At 46.9% G+C, this 17,303-nt stretch overlaps 1 protein-coding gene across 2 annotated transcripts in view; it reads left to right on the forward strand.

Moving 5' to 3' along the window:
• The first annotated feature begins 1,395 nt into the window (after window positions 1-1,395).
• Window positions 1,396-17,303, forward strand: part of LOC310788783 (heterogeneous nuclear ribonucleoprotein C-like) — a 57,318-nt gene continuing 41,410 nt past the window's right edge. For both annotated transcript variants that reach the window (XR_014553309.1, XM_083650358.1), the window contains exons 1-2: window positions 1,396-1,606; window positions 12,136-12,211. Coding sequence is in view for 1 of the 2 variants with exons in the window: in XM_083650358.1 (XP_083506484.1) it covers window positions 1,570-1,606; window positions 12,136-12,211 (113 nt within the window). In the remaining variant the exon portion in view is untranslated. The remainder of the gene's footprint in view (window positions 1,607-12,135; window positions 12,212-17,303) is intronic.

Consider the following 17,303-nt stretch of genomic DNA (forward strand, 5'->3'; position numbering starts at 1 on the left):
TGTGTGTGTGTGTGTGTGTGTATGTGGTATGTATGCAGCATCAGTGCAATTATGTCATCAGTGGCTGTGTCTTCACTCAGGTTTCGGCTCTTAAACTCTGCCTCACAGACTCAGTCCTGCCTCACAGACTCAGTCCACCTCACAGACTCAGTCCTCCCTCACAGACTCAGACTCTGCCTCACAGACTCAGACTCTGCCTCACAGACTCAGTCCTCCCTCACAGACTCAGACTCTGCCTCACAGACTCAGACTCTGCCTCACAGACTCTGCCTCACAGACTCAGACCTGCCTCACAGACTCAGACTCTCCCTCACAGACTCAGACTCTCCCTCACAGATTCAGACTCTCCCTCACAGACTCAGACTCTCCCTCACAGACTCAGACTCTCCCTCACAGACTCAGACTCTGCCTCACAGACTCAGACTCTGCCTCACAGACTCAGTCCTGCCTCACAGACTCAGACTCTGCCTCACAGACTCAGACTCTGCCTCACAGACTCAGTCCACCTCACAGACTCAGTCCACCTCACAGACTCAGTCCACCTCACAGACTCAGACTCTGCCTCACAGACTCAGTCCACCTCACAGACTCAGACTCTGCCTCATAGACTCAGTCCACCTCACAGACTCAGACTCTGCCTCATAGACTCAGACTCTCCCTCACAGACTCAGACTCTGCCTCACAGACTCAGTCCTGCCTCACAGACTCAGACTCTGCCTCACAGACTCAGACTCTGCCTCACAGACTCAGTCCTGCCTCACAGACTCAGTCCTGCCTCACAGACTCAGACTCTGCCTCACAGACTCAGTCCTGCCTCACAGACTCAGTCCTGCCTCACAGTCCTGCCTCACAGACTCAGTCCACCTCACAGACTCAGTTCTGCCTCACAGACTCAGACTCTGCCTCACAGACTCAGTCCTGCCTCACAGACTCAGTCCTGCCTCACAGACTCAGTCCTGCCTCACAGACTCAGACTCTGCCTCACAGACTCAGTCCTGCCTCACAGACTCAGACTCTGCCTCACAGACTCAGTCCTGCCTCACAGACTCAGACTCTCCCTCACAGACTCAGTCCTGCCTCACAGACTCAGTCCTGCCTCACAGACTCAGTCCTGCCTCACAGACTCATTCCTGCCTCACAGACTCAGTCCTTGCCTGCATGGAATTTGTAAGCCGTGATCTCCTGCCAAGCTCCTGTTGCTGAGGGGAAACCAGCTGCACACTCATCCATTCCCCCTGCCCGTTCCCCAGCTAATGGAACGGCCCGGTGCTGCCCCCATGCATCCACCCCTGCCAGAGGAAAAGGATTTGGTACATCCCGGTGCTGCTTCTCTAGCTGGTTTGACACTGACTCAGTAGTAACACAGCAGTCAGCCTACGCTAGCCTGAACACACAGACAGCTAGAGTGAGGACGTAAAGAGAGAGAGAGACCTAGAGAGATCGTTAAAAGAGAGAGAGAGAGAGAGAGAGAGAAGGAGAGAGAGAACTACAAGAGAGAAGCCAGGAATCCCCGAGCGAGCCTCTCTTCTCAGTCTCCTCAGCCGCCCTCTTTGTTTTTGCGTCCCTGATATGACCCTGTTCAAGAGTGAACACCGCAGCCCAAGATGTGAGTATACCAGGCTATATCCCTGTGTGTGTGTGTGTGTGTGTGTGTGTGCGTGTGTGTGTGAGTGTGTGTGTGTGACGTGTGTATGTGTGTGAGTGAGAGAGAGAGAAAGAGAGAGAGCGAGAGACTGTTTGCATGCAGCACTGTTTCCTGTGTTGCCCATTTTTGTGCTTTTCCCTCTGCCATTTATGTTTCTTTTCCTCAAGTCCACCCTTTCCCTTTCCCGATTCCCCTCCATGCAATCATCCTTTACAACTGTCCTTCCACTTCAACCCCCCCCCCCCCCCCCCCCCCCCCCCCCCCCCCCCCCCCCCCCACACACACACACACACACACACACACACACACACACACACACACACACACACACACACACACACACACACACACACACACTCCTCTCTCTCCTCTCCTCACCCCTGTCTCTGGTCTCTGGGCATCAGACAGTGAGTTGGAGAAGGGGAGGTGGGATGGTAAACAACAGTGATCTGACAACTTCATGCCTCCAGCACAACTGTGAGGTGTGATCCAACACTACAGACAGCATCGCTCAAGCTGCCTCTCACACTGGCAGAATGAAGGCAAAGGGTCAGAGGAGGCTAGGTAGACCACAACAAGACCGAAGGCTTCTTTGCATTGTACTCTCTGGGTAAAGCATAGATTGTGTATTCTTTTTCCTCGTATCATAACTGTATATTTATCTTGTGAATGATTAACTATCAGAGCTTCATCAGAAATGCAGGTGTGGTGGCTATAGAGCATCTTCTCCCCACACAACTTCAGACTAGTTCAGAGGCAGCTCTCCACTCACAAAGCCCACTGGAGAAGCCGTGGAGAGGCTGAAGGAGTTCACGGCGGAAGCTTCTCAAGTTGTCCTTGTGTGCTGGGAGGTCAACAGCGTTTTGCAGGATATCTATTCATATCGTCTCAGTGCAGCACTGCATGTTCCATGCTGTAACACTGCATCTTCCATGCTGTAACACTGCAACTATCAGAAGAGCTTCCATCACGCCCCGTATCATCGTCGCTATGGCAGAGATAGAGAGCCCAGTTTCTCATTCCGACACGCCCCAGCATCTGTCTCTCCATGTCATTTCTCCACATCTACTCTGCCGATCTGTCCTATCTGCTTCTCTCACTGTGTCTGTCAGGGTTATCATCTAGATCAGGGGTGGGCAATTTTTGTTTCCAGAGGGCCATACTGACTTACATCAAGTAAGCGAAGGGCCACACATTGGAGATTATACCTGCCAACAACCTAATTTTCTCCCTATTTTTAACCTTCTCTCCCCTTGTGATTGGTAATTTCTTGTTAATCTCCTGATTGATTGATTGATTGATTGATTGATTGACTTTATTTGGTGAATGTCAACAAAGAAACAGGGAACACAAATACAGATACAGACAATCACCGAGGATAAAAACACAATAAAGCCGTAGCATAAAGCATAGGCTTGTTTCCATTGCGGTCCTCAATATATATATACTATGATATAGTAGTGATACAAATCCAATGGATGTAGCAGATGAGATTTATTAACATAATTCTGCCTTTTATTGAGTTTTGGGGGGTCATTTTGTTTTTCTTGTGCGGCGCTGGGGCCGCATTTTGCCCCAGGCCCCAGGGCCGCAAGAAATGACTGTAGAACAGTCATTTCTTGCACATTAGATTAGAGATTACTTGTAGCCTTTTAGCCATAAAGATTATTGAAAGATAGCCTATTCCATATTCCAGACTGAAATGTTATAACAGAAGTGGAGTATTGGCCAGAATGAGATGAACATTTGGACACTTATTCAGCGGGTATCTTGCATGTTGCGTTCAGGTTCAGGTGCACTGTAATCTTTTTTGTTTTTTTGTTTTTTTTTGCAATTCCATCGCGGGCCACACAGGGGCCGTGTTTTGCCCGCGGGCCGTATTTTGCCCATGTGTGATCTAGCCTAACATGTTGACAGTGATGCCTGTGATCACATTTAGCCTTGAGCATGAAAGTGAAAATGCTCTCCCTTTGTGGCGGTAGCCCGGCTCTAAGATCTGACCCGGGGTCAGTTGGACAGCAGGAGATGGAGCAGCAGCAGCAGCAGCAGCCCTGAGAGCAGCGTAGCAGACAGAGTGCTGTGTGGATCAGTGAGAGGCATGCAGGCACGGGGGGGCTCTGCTTTTACAACCACATTTTGACAAACTAGCTTCTCTGCCTCTGTGTGTTGCCAGCCTGTGGCCTGATGAATAAACCTCTGCCTGAACCCAGGGCTGAAAAGCCGTGTAGGCATTACCGCGGATACAAGTTTACAATCCATTCTCCTCTCAGGTTTAGAAAATGCTCCTCTATGGCAGCAGGCTACTGTAGAGGGAGATTTGGAGGTTAGCACCATCCAACTTGTCAGCAGTAAATATGCAACGCATTCCTCTTTAGAGATTCAAGGCAAAACATTAACGCAAAAGTGTTACCTGGGTACCACCCCCTTTATTAAATTTGACAAAATCACCCAGTGGTCATGTACAAAAATGCATAAGTGTGCGCAAGCTCATTGTTACATACACACTGCATATTACAGCTCCCAACATTAGCCATTTTGCATTTAATCTGCTATTTGAAAGCAAATAGCATCACTTATTGACAACTGCATTTTAACAGTCGGCATGTGTGGGAACGCCCACAAAATGTTATACGGCTGGTGCGCGAGTGGGGTAAAACCGCCGATATATCTCATGGGCTGACTCACCAAAAGACGGTGCTGCGGCTCTACACTACAGGTTTGGGGGTTCTAGAGCAGAACACAAGACATCTGCTCAGATGTGCGTTTACTGCGGTGGTTAAATCCCGATCGTGTCTGCCTGGGCTGGGCTATCAGCTAAATTCTAACTTTGCTGAATGGATAGAACGGGGGATTTACCCCACCCTGACCACGCCCCCAGCCAGGCTGAGCCAGCTAACCCAGCGTCTATAGAGAGCTCCAGGAACGAGTCCGGAAATCATCGATGCTAACAGCCCTGGTTCTTCACAGTTTTCGCCTATGGGAGTTTTGAATGGGTTTTTGGCGCGATGCTTCTAATAATCTCTCTGGGCAACGCTGGCTTAATCAAACGCGAACCAGTGTTTAGTAACATCATCTTCACACATGAAGACCACTTTTATGAGTTTTGAAGCTTTTATGTGCCGTTAAAAGGGTGGCTAGCTAGCAAACGGCTAAATGAGACTACAATGTCGACGCGGATATTATACGTCATCACGAGTGAACGCGGAAATTCTTTCTCTCGCAATCAATGCCTGGATGCCTATGCGACACTGTGTGTAGTTCTGGATTAGCTTAGCACGAGCTTTTTACCTCTAGGGCTCGCAGTTACGCTTCAAAACTCATGAAAGTGGTCCTCATGTGTGAAGATTATCCCGCTGAACCTTGGTTCGCGTTTGATTAAACTTGCGTTGCCCACAGACATTATTTGAAGCATCGCGCCAAAAACCCATTCAAAAATCCCATAGACAGAAACAGTGAAGAACCAGGAAGTTCGGGACTTCCGCATTCAGCCTACAAAAATACGTCATCCCTGGAGCTCTCTATTGAGGGCGTTCCTAGAGCCTGTATGGGCGTTCCCAGACATGCCGACTGTCTCAGCTCAGGCGGCTGTCGCCTGGGAATCGGAAGGTTCCCGGTTCCCGGGAGGGCTGCATGCCGAAGTGTCCTTGAGCAAGACACTGAACCCTTAACTGCTCCCGACAAGCTGGTTAGCGCCTTGCATGGCCGCCACCGCTGCCGCCGTCAGTGTGTGGATGTGAGTGTGAATGTGTGAATGTGAGGTATTCATTGTAAAGCATTTTGAGTCATTGATAGATTAGAAAAGCACTCTATAAATACAGTCCATTTAGCATCAGAAGTGATGTGTCAGTGTAAAGGGAAATCCTGCAGTGTGTGCATGATGCATGTCAAGGAGCAGAACATTAGAATCTTTTACTGCAGAATACCTTCCTGTTTGAGCTCAGATCCTTGTGGTGAAGGAGTTTAGTCATACTTGCTGCATATTAGTGTTCCTTGAAGGAATGCAACAAGAAAGACCTGCGAATAGCATCACCATAACACTGTATTTCTTTACCAACTATAATATTGTATCAGCCAGCCACGTCAGTCCAAGCAAAGCATCTGTGTCATCTGTGTGTGCGTGCGTAATGGCATTGTGTTGGTGGTACTTGCAGCAACCCATGTTAAGGGCTTGCCCAGGGGTGGATACGAACCGCCGACCTTCGGCTTGGGAGTCAGACACGCTAAACACTGCACCAAGAGAGCAAGCTCCCTTGGCGGAGCTGATTAACATGCCTTTATACTGGGGGAGTGAGTTTAACCAATACACTCGCTACCACTCGGGCCTCATGAGGAATCGACGCTGATTCACTTCGGTAACACATGTGTGTGTGTGTGTGTGCGTGCGTGCGTGCATGTGTGTGTGTGTGTGTGTGTGTGTGAGAGAGAGACAGACAGAGAGAGAGTGTTTCCCCTACTAATACATAGGTTTGGTCATTCTGCCTTAGGGAGATGCCAACCCACCCAAAAATTATTTCATTATGGGTTTCATAAGAGGCTTCTTAAGAGGCTTCTCCACCCTGCCATTGTGTGTGTGTGTGTGTGTGTGTGTGTGTGTGTGTGTGTGTGTGTGTGTGCGCGTGCGCTTGTGTGTGTGTGTGTGTGTGTGTGTGTGTGTGTGTGTGTGTGTGTGTGGTTGTGCAGTAGACGAGGCTGCTTGCCAACAAAGTCTGTGAACATGCAGCGCACGATGTCCCACAATTCATCTGTGCTCACAGAGCCCACTTGAGTTTTAGAGTTCCACAGATTACACAAGTCAAAGAATCAAATAATGCACCTGTCACCTGCAGCCTGGTTTCAGCGAGTCATGTCATACAAATAAGATCTTTTATTGATCCCCAAATGGAAATTCTCTTTTCACTGTATCCAAGGATGTCAAAGAGCGTTTTCAGAGCAGCAGCAGCACTTAGAGCCAGTAGAGGTTTCGCTCAAGGACACTTCAGCAGAGCAGATTCTTTGTTTTGAACCCATCCAGGTTCACGGCCTCTCTAACCCCCCCCACGCCGCATCTGGAGATTAAAAAATAAATCAAATAAATAAATAAATCAAAGTTATTGTGTATTTTCTGTCCAGGTAGTGTGATTAAGCCAGCTGTAGACACAAGCACTCGCTCTGGCTCAGTGTGAAACGAGCGGCCACGCCTGCCCCGCTGACAGTCTGCAGATGAAGGCCGGGTCGTGGCTTTATAGTCCTGTGGTTATGATTATGGCTGATGTCGTGTGACCTTCGCGTGCCCTCTGGTGGCCTCTGCTCCTATTTACGGACGCGCTGCCTATCTGATGACACAAGCGTTGGGTTTGTGTTTCTGTCTGATTGATGAGCTTTCAGAGGGAGTCTCCTCTCTTTTATTGCAAGAGGCCACCATCATGTCAGAGGGTTTCACTGAACATTTAGTGGCTCACTAGTGAATCCATCTATAGCTGCGCATGTCTTCAGTCACTTTCTCCTGGCTGGAGCTTTCGGCCAGGAGAAGAAGATGCTGTCACGTGGCGTCCATGCAACTTTCCTCGGGGGTTCGACTATTTTGATCATTTCGAGAAGGTCAACAATTCAAATTCGTTTTTGGTAGTAATATTCAGTGATGTATGTTATTGATTTGGATAGTGGTGCAGTATTAGAAAATAACATTTTCTATGGTCAAGATTTATTTAGGCTTGATCCTGCTGGTGTACAGGACTTTTGCTTTTTCATAATTTTTAAAGTGAATTTTGAATTTCCACTTACGTTTGATGTAATTTTGATTCAATTTTTACTCGCACTATTTGTCTGCAATTTACTGTTATTTTATGTCAGCTGCTTGTACAAGTCCCCTTTGAAAAGTGCATGTTTAATCTGAATGGGACTACCTTGTTAGATTATGGTAAAAAAAAAAAGACAACCAATTCCAGCATACAGTTGTTGTCCAACCCCCCCCCCCCTTCCCCCCCACCCCCTTCATTTCTAATCAACACTGATATGGTGTCCTAATGTCATTTTCTATTGATTGGGAAATTTGCCTTTTGGCTCTTACCCTCGAGAGGGAGGTCAGAGGTCAGCTACAGAGCAACAGTCCTGAAGCTCATAAGGATTCCCTGTCTGCACAAAGACACTTCAGGGGGGGAAATGGTGCGTGTGTGCGTGCGTGCGTGCGTGCACGTGTAGTAGTCGGCTCTGGAGAGGCTAATTGTAATAGGCTATATAGGATTTTGTTTACCAAATAGCAGTTAGATTGCCTCCTGAGGCTTTTCTCCTGTAGAGCAAGATAACTGTGCTCAGCAGCACCCCCCCCCCCCCTCTCTGCCTGTGTAATGGCTTCATCACGCAGTCGATCATGTAGTCGTCATGTGGCTCAGCAGCACACACAACATAAAACACACTGTTCCCACCACAATACAAGCATGTCTGCCCCCTGCAGCTCAGCTCATGCATGACATTGTTCTATTTTTGTGTTTTCGTTCCCTGTCCTTCTGTGTCGATGAGGTAGAGTAGCTATGTGTTTTCAATACACGTCTTCCTCACTATGGAGACATAGATCACTCTGTTTTTGTCATCTTTACACACACTGGGTGACCAATGACCTCCCACTACATTGGTGTATACATGGATATACATAAAGGTGTCCGGGTAGTGCAGCAGTAGATTCCCTGCCTAGCAACATGAGGGTCACAGGTTTGAACCCCCGTATTACCTTGGTCAGGCGTCCATACAGACACAATTGGCCATGTCTGCGAAGGGGAGCCCGCTCTCCCTCCCTCCTCCACTCTCCTGCTTTCTCCTCTTCCCGGTGTTCTTCCTCTTGCCCCCTTCCCCCACTACTCTAAAGCATAGTACACATTTTACTCCAAAGCATGGCACCCACTCTATCCCCTCCAATATTCCGCCACTATTTAAAGCATGGCATAGCATGGCAATATTCCGCCACTATTTAAAGCATGGCACCCATGCTCTTAGTATTTCACCACTATTCAAAGCATGGCACCCACTCTTCCCTAAAGCAAGGCACCCATAAGCTCTATATGTGAACATGTGCTTATTTGGCAAAAGGACTCACTACTAAAGGCTTGCAGCCAATTAAATTAGGCATAGTTTGGTTGCTTAGAAATTGACATATGTCCGTTTGCAAGATGTGCGTCTATATTTCTCATTCTCTCCCAACCTCCTCCCTCCCCCTGCTCTCTTCTCCCCCACACCCCCCCCCTTCCCCTCTCCTGCTCTCTCCTCTTGCTCCTTCCCCACCTCCTATACCCTCCAACATCTCCCATTCCCTCCCCACCCCATCACTCTCTCACATTCCCCCTGCTCTTCCCCCTTCTCCTGCTCTCTCCTCTGCTCTCTCTTCATTTCTATATTTTCTATATTATCAATTGTTCAAATGTTATCTTTATTCTGTATATTCTTGTTACTGTTGTGATAGCTAGAATCAGCTAGACATACTTTCTGTGAAGCCCTCTGAGACATGCTTGTGAATTAGGGCTATATAAATAAACTTGACTTGACTTGACAATTATAGGTATGTCGTGGTCGCTGCACTAGTGCCTCCTCTGGTCGGTCGAGGTGACTGTTTGGGGTATACACTGTGCTGGGTTGTGCGGATACATACAGTGAAACTATATAAGGGCTGAACAATTCATAAAAAATAAAAATTGAAATTACAGTATGAACTATGATATCGTGATATGTGTGTGTCATGCAGAAGTGTGTGTGTGTGTGTGTGTGTGTGTGTGTGTGTGTGTGGGGGGGGGGGGGGGTAGGGCTGGGTATTGGCAAGGATCTCACGATACGATACATATCACGATACTTGGGTCACGATACGATTGTATCACGATATATTGCGATGCGATACATATTGCGATACATATTGCGATATTCTACAGAATTTACTCAAAATTTAATAATAGAGCTAAAGATACAACACACTGTGTACCACCCAGGTAGTGTAATAATATGTACATCACTTTATACTGACAAGTTAGTGGACAAATTTAGTCAAAACTACTGAGTGTTGAGTGTTAAGCTTAATTTATACTTCTTAGAAAGTGTCGCTCAGCACATGGTCGCAGACGAAAAATAAAGTGTCGCTCATGTTGATGCATTTATGCTTCTCTCCTCGGCTCAATGGTCACGTGACGCTATAGACAGAGGGAGGCACTTAGCAGAGAACTAGTGCAGACAGCCAAGAGAGGGAATGCTGTCGGTGAACCCACGTCGGAGGCAAGATGTAACTGCAGCCGCATATAATGATACACAGCCACACAACTCACCTCCTCTCTCTCTGGGAAGTTGGTCACGGTGTTCTTTGTGATTTTCACGAAGTCATACATCAAGGACATGCTGATAAAAATAGCGGGGACACGTATATTCATTTAATTTCAGCGAGGACTAAAACAAGGAAGTCACGCGCGTGCCCGTCTATATAGCCAATCACACTTGGGTGACATTATGTGACGTAGTCAGCGACACTAGACATTTCACCAGGTAGCAGACACCTCTCGCCGACACTTGAAAGTGTCGACTCAAGTCCTCATTTCTGTCGGCGACCGTTTCAAAAGTGTCGGCAGACAAAGCATAAATTGGGCTTTACTGAACGCATCGATATGGGAAATATCGATACCAGTATCGATTAGGGTGGGAATCACCAGATGCAGAGGCCTGGCATGGCATGGCCTGCAAAAATAAATAAATAATAATAATAATATCGCAATAATTGGCGTCCAAGTATCGATACAGTATCGGGAAATAAAATATCGCGATATATTGCCGTATCGATTATATTGCCCAGCCCTAGTGTGGGGTGGGGTCAGGCAGGTAACAGTTCCTTGGCAGCCAGAGAGGCACTGGCTGCAGCACAGGGTCATGTAGGTAGGTCACCGCCTGACTCTAAACTGTCACAAAATGCTCTCTGCTATGAGAGGTACAGGGCAGGCATGTAGATATTGTCCAAGTGGTAGATTATTTCCCCCCGCACACATAAAAACCCATATTTAATTAATTGTAGCTTCCAGCCATTTGATACTCATGCTGTGTGAGTGTGTGTGCAGCTGGCCCAGTCACACTCCATCACCACCCATCTGTCCATGTCAGACTGGCCTCCTCTCCTCTCCTCTCCTCTCCTCTCCTCTCCTCTCCTCTCCTCTCCTCTCCTCTCCTCTCCTCTCCTCTCCTCTCCTCTCCTCTCCTCTCCTCTCATGTCAGACTGGCCTCCTCTCCTCTCCTCTCCTCCTTTCCTCTCCTGCTCTCCTCTCCTTTCATGTCAGACTGGCCCCCTCTCCTCTCCCTCCTCTCCTCTCCTCTCCTCTCCTCTCCTCTCCTCTCCTCTCCTCTCCTCTCCTCTCCTCTCCTCTCCTCTCTCCTCTCCTCTCCTTTCTTCCCTTCCCTCTTTTAACTCCTCTCTTCTTCTCTTCACCTTTACTAAATGAGAGCATGCACAGTGAGCTGTTGGCATCTCCTGTCATCAAGATGGCTCAGTATTCTTCAACCTGGTGAACAGAAATCGTTGACATTTGTTCAGTATATTGACCAACATCGCTTCAGTTGGCAGACACTTTTCCCACAAGCCCCTACTGCACTAAACAAGCTTTTTCTTTTATTTTTCTTTTCTTTTTACCACTGACAGGATCAGATGATTCCATCATTACATTATTATAGAGAGATATCATTTCTGACGGGAGCTCGGCTTTCTTCGGGACACAAGGTCACGTTGGTAGAGATATAGAAGCTCCCTTTGCCAGAAGTCAGCTGTGGTGGGGCGGAAAGCTGCGACTGGGAGCTGCCATGTTTGTTTGGGGTAACAGATAGTGGAGCTGAATTATTTCGTAAGTTGGCTGAATATTGATCTGATTTGGAGACTGAAGAGCGTGATGTACAGCAGACAGAGAGAGGGTGAACACACTGCTGCAAGGTAAATACAGGCGTAAATACAGTACGTGCAGGCTGGCCAAGGCAGTAGGGGCATGTGGGAAAAGTGACTGAAATAACCATCTTGGTTTTACCAATTTCAAAAATGTCTGCTTACATGACTTCGTTATTATACATATATGAAAATAGGGTCCAGGTTGCAAAATAAGAGAAAGAGAGGGGTTTGGCTTGTGAGAAGAGCGTCACTCGACCACTCGCAGACAGAAGACAAACATGGAGGTGAGCAGCTGGCTCAGAGTGGGCGGAGTTAGCAACAGGGAGGGCAGGAAGACGTGAGAATCAGTTATCAGCCTTGGCCAGCCCCTTTACTCATTACCATGCTACATTAATGATTACAATGGCTACAGAGCTGGCTAACGTTGAATCGCTGTGAAAACAAACAAACGATTAGGAGTGTTTGCTGAAATATAAAGAGAGAACATTGAGCAAACATCATCTGACAATATTCAGGGTTGGCTTAGCTAATATTATGCTATCCAATGTCCTGTTTATGTTGATGTCTTGTATGCTGTGTTATGCTATGTGTCTTAACTGTAATCTGTGCTTGCTGTTCCCTCCAGACATGAGCATGAGTGGAGAGTTGAAGTCCACCCGCTCCAGGATGGCGAGCAAGCGAGCCAGCAGCGCCTCCTATGGGTGAGTGTGAAACAAACCTCACCTTCCCATCTCACTCACAAACCTCACCTTCCCATCTCACTCACACAGATAAGCAATGTGCTCTATCATTTGCCGTACCTCAGCATTGCAATCAATGCGGCATTATTCACTATTCGCTTTGTTCCAGCTGTGTATGGAGACTGCCAGAGGTCAATGTTTGAATCTGTTGATGCGGTGCGCACACGTATGATTGGAGCTTATACTGTTTATTGCTGCGGTTCAATACAGCAGTGTGCAGCTACACTAACATTAACTGGGCACTGAGAAAGTCGGCAGAGGGAATGGGGGGAAGTGGGGGAGAGACTATAGAGAGGCAAAGTGACTGCCTACTTCCTGCTTCAGCACTGTACCAGAGATTTTCTTCCGCCATTTATTTTCCCATAGACATTTCGTAAAATGCTTATAAAAAGAGTTTGTGTGTGTGTGTGTGTGTGTGTGTGTGTGTGTGTGTGTGTGTGTGTGTGTGTGTGTGTGTTCAGTGTGTTGACTGTGAAGTTTAAGTTTGGATTGATCCTTATTGCTCAGCTCATACCCCACTGAATGTGACAATACGGCTATTCTATTCACGTTATGTAGCTTGTCTTGAACAGACTAACAGGAAGTGTAAATACAATCGGAAGTTCAGATTTACACTTCCTGTGACTCATAAACCTAGTCTGACTCATTATGTGAGTCAAACTAGGTTTGACCAGGTGAGTCAGACTAGTTTGAACAGGTAAAACAGCCGGCATTTTGAACAGGAAGTCATGATACAATGGGTCAAGTGGGTGGGGCTGCATAAGGTGAATATTCTCCCATATGTGCTCTCAAAGTACAAATGAATCTCTGTTGTCCCACAGCAATAGCATGGAAACGATAGGCAAGGCGCTCGACGGGAAACAAAATGTAATCAAAATGGAGGCGGGAGGCGGAGCTGCCGCTAATGCAAAAATATCAATATTTATTGGGTAGCTGGAAACCCAATAAATAATCTGAAGTCCCAATTATACAAATCCACAAAATAACTAGACGGGCACTCGGAGAGTGCAGACCTCCGCCAGGGCCAATGGCTTGTTGTTGGTGAGTCGGATTCACATTTAATGGCTTCTTCCTTGGCTAGAAGACACTTCCACCAAGTTTCGTGAAAATCGGGCCAGTAGTTTTTCCGTAATCTGACAGAAAAACAAACAAACAAATTGCACCGAGAACATAACCTCCTTAGGGGAGGTACTGTAATAATGAAATGGCTGTGAAAGGCTACACGCGTAAACGCACAAAACAAGTTTAGAGTATTGTGTTGTAAGCGTGCCCATCAGGAAACCGAAATGCAAAATAGGCAGGGCATAGATAGAGTACAAATAAGAGAAGACGTCACCCTTAACAGAATAGCCTAGAAGGCTCTTTATGTGAATGCCAATTTCATTGTCCCCAATCTAATCAGCAATTCTAATTATTTCCTGCTTTTGTATAGTAATTGGAACCCATGTTGTCTCCAGGGTTCATCCCACCATAGAGGTATCAATAATGTAATATGTCACACTGAGAGTGTTATTATGCCCACGTTCTATCTGCTAGGCCATCCCTTTCTGGCTGTGCTCACCCCTCCATTCCCTCTGTCTCTGACCAACTCTGTCCAAACCTTCAACTATTCAACATTATTTGCCCATTCCACCATGCAGTCATATTGTATTGTCATTGCGACTGGGCATCAACAAGGTTAGTACGAACGCGCCCCTCCCCCACCCCGAACCCCCTCAACACACACACACACACACACACACACACACACACACACACACACACACGCACGCGCCAACTGCCCGGGCATGGAACACACCTGAGGTAACGACCCTTATATAGCCTCAGCCCACCTGATACATGCAGAGATGACCTGGATTGTTTATGACAGAAGTGCCATCAGGTTGGGGGTTTTTTTTTACGGCCATTTCAGGTTTCTGGCCAAAACAAGTTGGCTCTGTCTGTCACCTATATTGAGATCCAATCTGGACCCACCAAGTTGGTGTCACAACAAGACAGTGATCGGCACCGCAAACTACAATAGTAATTAAAATGGTCTCCCTGTCACATTCCTGTCATAAGGTAGCATCTTAATAAAGTTTTATTATTGCATTGCACTGATTTTGATTTGGAATGGCAGAGAACGTGAGAGCAATAAAGGCTCAAGCATAACATCGGCAATCTACGTGATCATCTTCCAAAAAGAGAAACTACAACGCACAAGTCCACAAGTAAAGTAAAGCATGACAAGTCTGCTACTGTAGCAGCATTCTGCACGCTCCAGCGGTCGTGCTCAGTGCTGCTGGCAGCGCTGTGTGCCCCGGCCGTCTCCTCCCCTCCTCCCACTGTTCTCACAGAGCTGGCCAGTGAACACTATTGCCTGTGGCCTATTTACTTTGCTGTCTAAGATACTCAGGCAGTGTAATCTGCAATATGCAGTCTGCCAAGATTTCTGGAGTGCGGTTAGTTATTACTGCTAGAAAGTTTTTGATCAAGCTGATAAATAAAAGCATCACTTGCCCTATACGGTTAAACTCTGTTCAACCGTTTCATTTTATATAAGTCTCTAGATCATTCCAGGTCACACGAGATAGCAGGCGCCTGTCCCCCCCCCCCCCTCCCCCTTTCCCCTTATCTTTCTTTCCATTCTCACTCTCGCATGTGTCTCCCCCCAGGCCATTTGCTCCTGACAACATAAGGGTTTTGTCATCGTTTGTCGTGCGTGCTTCCCGGGCTGTCACAGGTCCTGCTAGCTTGGCGAGGCCCAGCTGTGGAAGTCCAGAGCGATGGAGTGGAGAGAGAGTGGCCCAGATGCTGCTGCCGCTGCAGCCGTGGCCTCGGTCTGCTCCGGTGCACTGCTACAAAAGCTCAATGTACTGTGTGGCTTGTATAGGGAGGCGCAGGTGCCCAGAGGAGGCCTCTGTGTGTGTGTGTGTGTGTGTGTGTGTGTGTGTGTGTGTGTGTCTGTCTGATGAAGTTACTGTAAATTATGGTTTTGGCCTTTTTAGGTGCCGTGTCCACAGAAAGAGTTTTTTTGAGCTGCCAGCGCCTTTCTGCAATTCCTTTTCTCTGGTAAAGATGCAGTATAGATATAGATATAGATATTAGGGGTGGGGGAAAAAATCGATTCACCTAAGTATCGCGATTTTTAATGTCACGATTTTTTGAATCGATCTTTTATTCCAGAATCGATAATCGCAATTTTTTTTTTTTTTTTTTTTTTGGGTGCTTGCAGTCAGGCCACTCACTGAACAGCAGGCCAGGCGCCGCCTACTGGTTTACTAGTGGTTTTATTACTTTATTAGTTAGTCTGAAGTAATAATTGCACTTCAGGGTTAAAGTGGGTGCATCTCATTGTAAAATTGGACTTCAAACGGCCCAAATCTGGCTTCAAACGGCCCAAATTGGGCTTCAAACGGCCCAAATTTCACACGTGTCGGCCCATATCGGCCTGGCCTGCTTGGTATCTAATGCCCGGCCTGAATTATGATCCCAATCCGCCCGTTTTTAACTATATCGCCCAGCCCTACTCATGATATATAATATACAGTCTCTAGTGTATGATTCAACTTTTCCCATGTTCTAATCTAGTGTAAAAAAGCAAACAAACTGAAAAAGAAAAGAAAAAAATAAACAAAAATCGCAATAAATCGTAATATCGAATCGCAATAATCGTAGAATCGCAATACTTAAGAATCGCAATATAAATCGAATCGGCACCCAAGAATCGTGATAGTATCGAATCGGGAGATAAGTGAATCGCCACAGCCCTAATAGATATATATAGATATAGATATATACATATACATACAGATATAGATATAGATATATATAGATATATATAGATATAGATATATAGATATAGATATTGACAAGGCTACAAGGTCTTGCCTTGTCAATAATTAATTAATTGGAATATCTTGTTGGGTAGACACTAGACAGGACATGGACATGACAAAAAACCCTCTGTATTGAAGACTATGCAACATTCAAGAGCACAAATGGCCCATTTCAACAGACAACAACCTTTAGGTTTAAGGCAAGTAGCCTCGTGTTTTATTCTGATTGCTACATGTATGAAACAGTAGGGTGTTTGAAAATGGAAAACAGTGAAAAAGACATTCAAGAGTTTGAAATGGAACCCGGAGTGGAATTCGCGAGGTGTTGTCTGAGACAACGACAGAGAGAAATGATTGAATCAGAAAGTTGATGTTTGCTAGCCTTGCTATTTACCTTGCATGCCAGCAAGTTAGCTACTAGCTGTCAGAGTCAGCTTGGTGCTGCGCTGTGTGTCTGTATGCATTGGAAGCGCTCTGGGCATTCATATTTCTCATATCCAAAGTGCTCCGCCAAGAAGGAGAAACAACGGTGTCCGGCGTGGACATGTCACATGGCCCCTTATGCTTCCTGGGTTGCCACAGAGGCTGAGAAATGCTGAAGACGTTTACTACACTCATATTTGTGAAAAGAAGATGAATTCCCCCCCTCACTCCTTCCCCTCAAGCACTCTGGCTGTCTCCTCAGTGTCTGTGTGGTCGCAGCCTTGTCAATATGAATGTCCGGCTTGTGTTCTGGTCATCCCAGTGGTCATTTATCGTTTGTCTGCACCATTTAGCATCTCAGTGGAGAGAGAGGAGAGGAGAGGAGAGGAAAGGAAGAGGAGAGGAGAGGAGAGGAGAGGAGAGGAGAGGAGAGGAGAGGAGAGGAGAGGAGAGGAGAGGAAGAGGAGAGGAGAGGAGAGGTCTGAATGCAGAGCGGCATTGTACTGAGCATCTGGTCTCTGCTATTTTTGTCTGCTTTCTCCGCATGCTTCATTCTTCTAATATCCCCTCATCTGTTGTAATTATCAGAGGGGCTGGTCATGGAGGAGTGGGAGTTAGGGGGGGGGATGATACAGCAGACCCATCTGTCATAAGCTCAAACATGCTGACGATGGCGGGTGATGATGTCCCTGCGTGGTGCACAGTATGCCACAACTGACAGGTCTAATCTGGGGGCAGAGCTTACAAAGATGGATGACAGGATGACAGGAAGTGGGCAAAGAGGTGGGCTAGGGCAATTTGGCCCCTATTGT

The sequence above is a fragment of the Poromitra crassiceps genome, assembly GCF_964638095.1.
Source record: "Poromitra crassiceps genome assembly, chromosome: 14".
NCBI classification, from domain to species: Eukaryota; Metazoa; Chordata; class Actinopteri; order Beryciformes; family Melamphaidae; genus Poromitra; species Poromitra crassiceps.